This window comes from Lactuca serriola, chromosome 4 (genome assembly GCF_051521515.1).
Source record: "Lactuca serriola cultivar US96UC23 chromosome 4, Lser_US96UC23_V15, whole genome shotgun sequence".
NCBI lineage: Eukaryota > Viridiplantae > Streptophyta > Magnoliopsida > Asterales > Asteraceae > Lactuca > Lactuca serriola.
Window position 1 is genome coordinate 176,292,117 of NC_136411.1, and position 3,579 is coordinate 176,295,695.

At 33.4% G+C, this 3,579-nt stretch overlaps 1 protein-coding gene across 1 annotated transcript; it reads left to right on the forward strand.

The window, feature by feature from the left end:
* The first annotated feature begins 2,423 nt into the window (after positions 1-2,423).
* On the forward strand, positions 2,424-3,056 carry LOC145099019 (uncharacterized). Its single transcript, XM_079036607.1, has one exon. It carries the CDS (start codon positions 2,424-2,426, stop codon positions 3,054-3,056), a length of 633 nt encoding a protein of 210 aa, XP_078892733.1.
* The last annotated feature ends 523 nt before the right edge of the window (positions 3,057-3,579 follow it).

Consider the following 3,579-nt stretch of genomic DNA (forward strand, 5'->3'; position numbering starts at 1 on the left):
CACTCAACATACACAACATGCGCCTAACATACTAGGCCTTTGGCCAAAATCACCAAAATGCCAATACGGGCCATTCTTGTAAAATTTCTCAAGCCCAAGGGTGAAAATGCAATATTGTTTCATACATAGGGTTTTAAAAATACCTCATCGTCAGGATGTTACATTAGGTCTCATAGTTAGGTTATAGTGTGGGACCAGATCGGAGTGTAATCCTCCCCATCTTAGGATGACTGGAAATGGTGGGTCCCGATCAAACAACCGGGTGATATGTCTAGGTCATCGACCAAAGTAGATGACCAACAGTTGGCTGTTCTAGGCGGTCTTTGTTGGATTAGGTGTCTAAGCCCATAACTATAATTTGTATAAACTTGAATTGATGGTAGCACAATCTTTTTAGGTTGCCCTCAAACCTAACAATTGAATAGGATGATTTTTGGAGAGAGAGGTTGATTTATTATTTGATTAATAAATTAAAATAAACAATTTATTAATATATTATGAGAATAATATATTAATTAGAAATAATAGTAGTGAATTAATAATTAATCAGAAATTAATTGGAATTAATTTTGGGATAAATGGAATTAATTAAAAGTACAGGGTCAAAAGTATAATTGTCCAATAGTTGAACAAAAGGCTCCAGAACCTTCCAACATGAGGGTTGACCATTTCAAAAGGATAATCTAGGGTTTCCATATTATACTATATTGATAAATATGGAGCTGGATAATTAACAATTTGAAATATTATTGTTATATTCAGATTAGGGTTATCCAGGGCTTCTTTATACCACTATATAAAGGATCTTATCCCTTTTATTACCGGCTACCATTTAATCCTAAAGGATAGCCAAAATGCTAATCCTTCCCTCTATTCTCTCCACAATCTCCTCCTTGCTAGCTTGGGTGTGAACCACTAGAGATACGACATTTGTGGTGCGTGCTTCCAAAGATTTTACAACTCAAGGATAATTGTTATTTTCTATAATAACAATAAGGTATATAATCTTAAACCCTTGTGAATTTTGAAAATTACCTAGGGTTTCTAGGGTTCTTATTTTGATGTTTTAGTTATAGGTTCAATAGAGAAAACATAGATCTTGTTTTAGGTTGCATGCACACTTAAGAGTTTTAAGTTTGGTTTGTTATGCCTAAAACCCATTAGTGGTATTAAAGCATTTGGTTTGTTTCAAATGAATTTGCTATAATTTTTGAAATTGATCAAATTAGGGTTTATGGAAATTAAACACTAAAAGCTTAGAATTTTGAAATTAGGGTTAGGGTTTTGAAATCCTAACCCTCCTCCCCATGTTTCGAAATTAGGGTCAGGGTTTTGAAACCCTAACCTTCCTCCTCAAGCAATTTCGAAAATTGATAGGTTGTTAGGGTTTTTCAATTTTTGGTAATTATCATTTTACTTGCCTAAAAAGAGATAATTAAAATCGGATAAATCCTGTACCTTATATTTTTAAAAACTTACAAGTTAAGGATAAGGATTAAATTATTTGATTAATATAATTAGATATTCCTTATTTGATTTAATATATTTAATTAAATGTTAATTAATAGATAAATATTAAATTATTTGGTTTATTTTAATTTAAAATTATTTATTAATTTTTGAAATTTAATTATAAACCTAGTATTTTGAAAAGTTTAAAATATACCTTATACTATGTGTAATATTAAAGGTCTAATAATTACTATATATATAAGACTAAGTTAGTGGAGGGTCGTTAGCCGAACAAGTTTGATAGGAAAAATTAATTCTCATTAAAACGTATAATGAATTAAAATAAACTAAACCCTTTTAGAAAGAATCCCAATCTTATTTACTTTAGGAAAAAAGTGAATTTATATGCTAACCCATGAAATTGCACATTACACTTTATAATTCGTTAGTGGAGCGTGTGTGGTTAACTAACACACTAATATGGACTAATAAAGAGTTGTAATGGGTATCTCATAAATTATCATTGTTGATGTAGCGTGTGTAGTTTACCAGCAATCAATTGAGATGATAAAAGACAATGAGTTTACCAAGCATATTTGCATGGTTATTCACATCTTTTTTGCGATCCTTGGTATCCCACTCACAAATAGTAAATCATAATATGAGATTAAACATGCCATTGAATAGTTTCAATGAATCTCAAAAGATATTGGAATTTCATCCAAACTTAATTTCCTCTTAAAAATTTATTTTCTATTGGTGGAATTGGTAGAATTATATTACGGCATCCCTTTTCTATGTTGTGAGCTATATATTTGGATCCTAGCCTTAATATTTCCTTTTTGGGTTGCTATATTACAGATTATTCTTATCTAACTAAAACTACCTTCCTTTTATAGACATCTACTCCAAATTATGCTTCTAGTTCCTCCTCCTCAAATCAAAACTTCTCCTTGTTGAACATTTGCTCAATGGTGACATTAGATGGCACCAATTACAACAACTGGATGCGCAACATCAAAATGGCCATTCGTTTCGAGGACAAGGAGTATGTACTTGAGAAAGAATTAAATGAGATTGACGAAGAGAAGGCCACTCCTGAAGAATTAGCCGCCTACATGGGGCACTACTATGATACAACAAAAGTTGCTTGCATCATGGTCACCACAACGACCCCTGAGTTGCAAATATTCTATGAGGATTACTGGATGTATGAGATGAACAAGGACCTTGTGGAGAAGTATCACAAGCGAGCTCATCAAGAAAAATATGATGTGGTAAAGTCCCTCATGGCGTGCAAATGGAAAGAGGGAGAATTTGTTTGTGGCTACGTGTACAAAATGCAACGTTACATTGAGCGCCTTGTTAGGATTAATATGCATTTTGATGAGGAGTATACTATTAACATGGTCGTGAACTCCTTACCAAGTTATTATGATAAGTTTATCTTGACCTATCATCTAAATAACAGTGATACCACCTTGGCTCAATTGCACAACCTCGTGCAGACAGCTGAAGCAGGTATGAAGGCAAAGAGAATTGCCTCCACTCCTACTAGTGCTCCCATCCTAGCCATTGGACAAGGAAAGAGTAAAAAAGAGTAAAGGTCCTCCCAAGAAAAACTGGAAGGAAAATCTCATGTAGGGTCATCCAGTACTAGCCCAAAAGGAAAGTCTAGTTCTGATAACCCACCCTCTTCTAATCCCAAAGAGGCTATCTACTTTGACTACAACGACAAGGGGAATTGGAAATGAAGTTGCCCAAATTATTTGCAAGATATCAAAGATGGCAAGGTGAAGCCAACTTCTGTAGGTATATACATTATTTTATCTACTAACTCGTCATCTTCTTGTCATTGGGTCCTTGATACAGGATGTGGATTTCACATTTGTTCTGATTTGCAATGGCTAAGAAGAAGTGAGGAGGTGGAGCACGGTAGAATGAACCTGATCATGGGGAATAGGCGATCTTCACCTGTTACCAAGATTGGAGTTTATAATTTTAGTGTTTAGTGATGGTGTTAGTTTTGATTTAATAAATTGTTGCTACTCTTCATAAATGACATGAAACAGTATTTATTTTCATGCATTTTCCAGACAAGGTTTGAAATATTCTTTTAGTGATTTA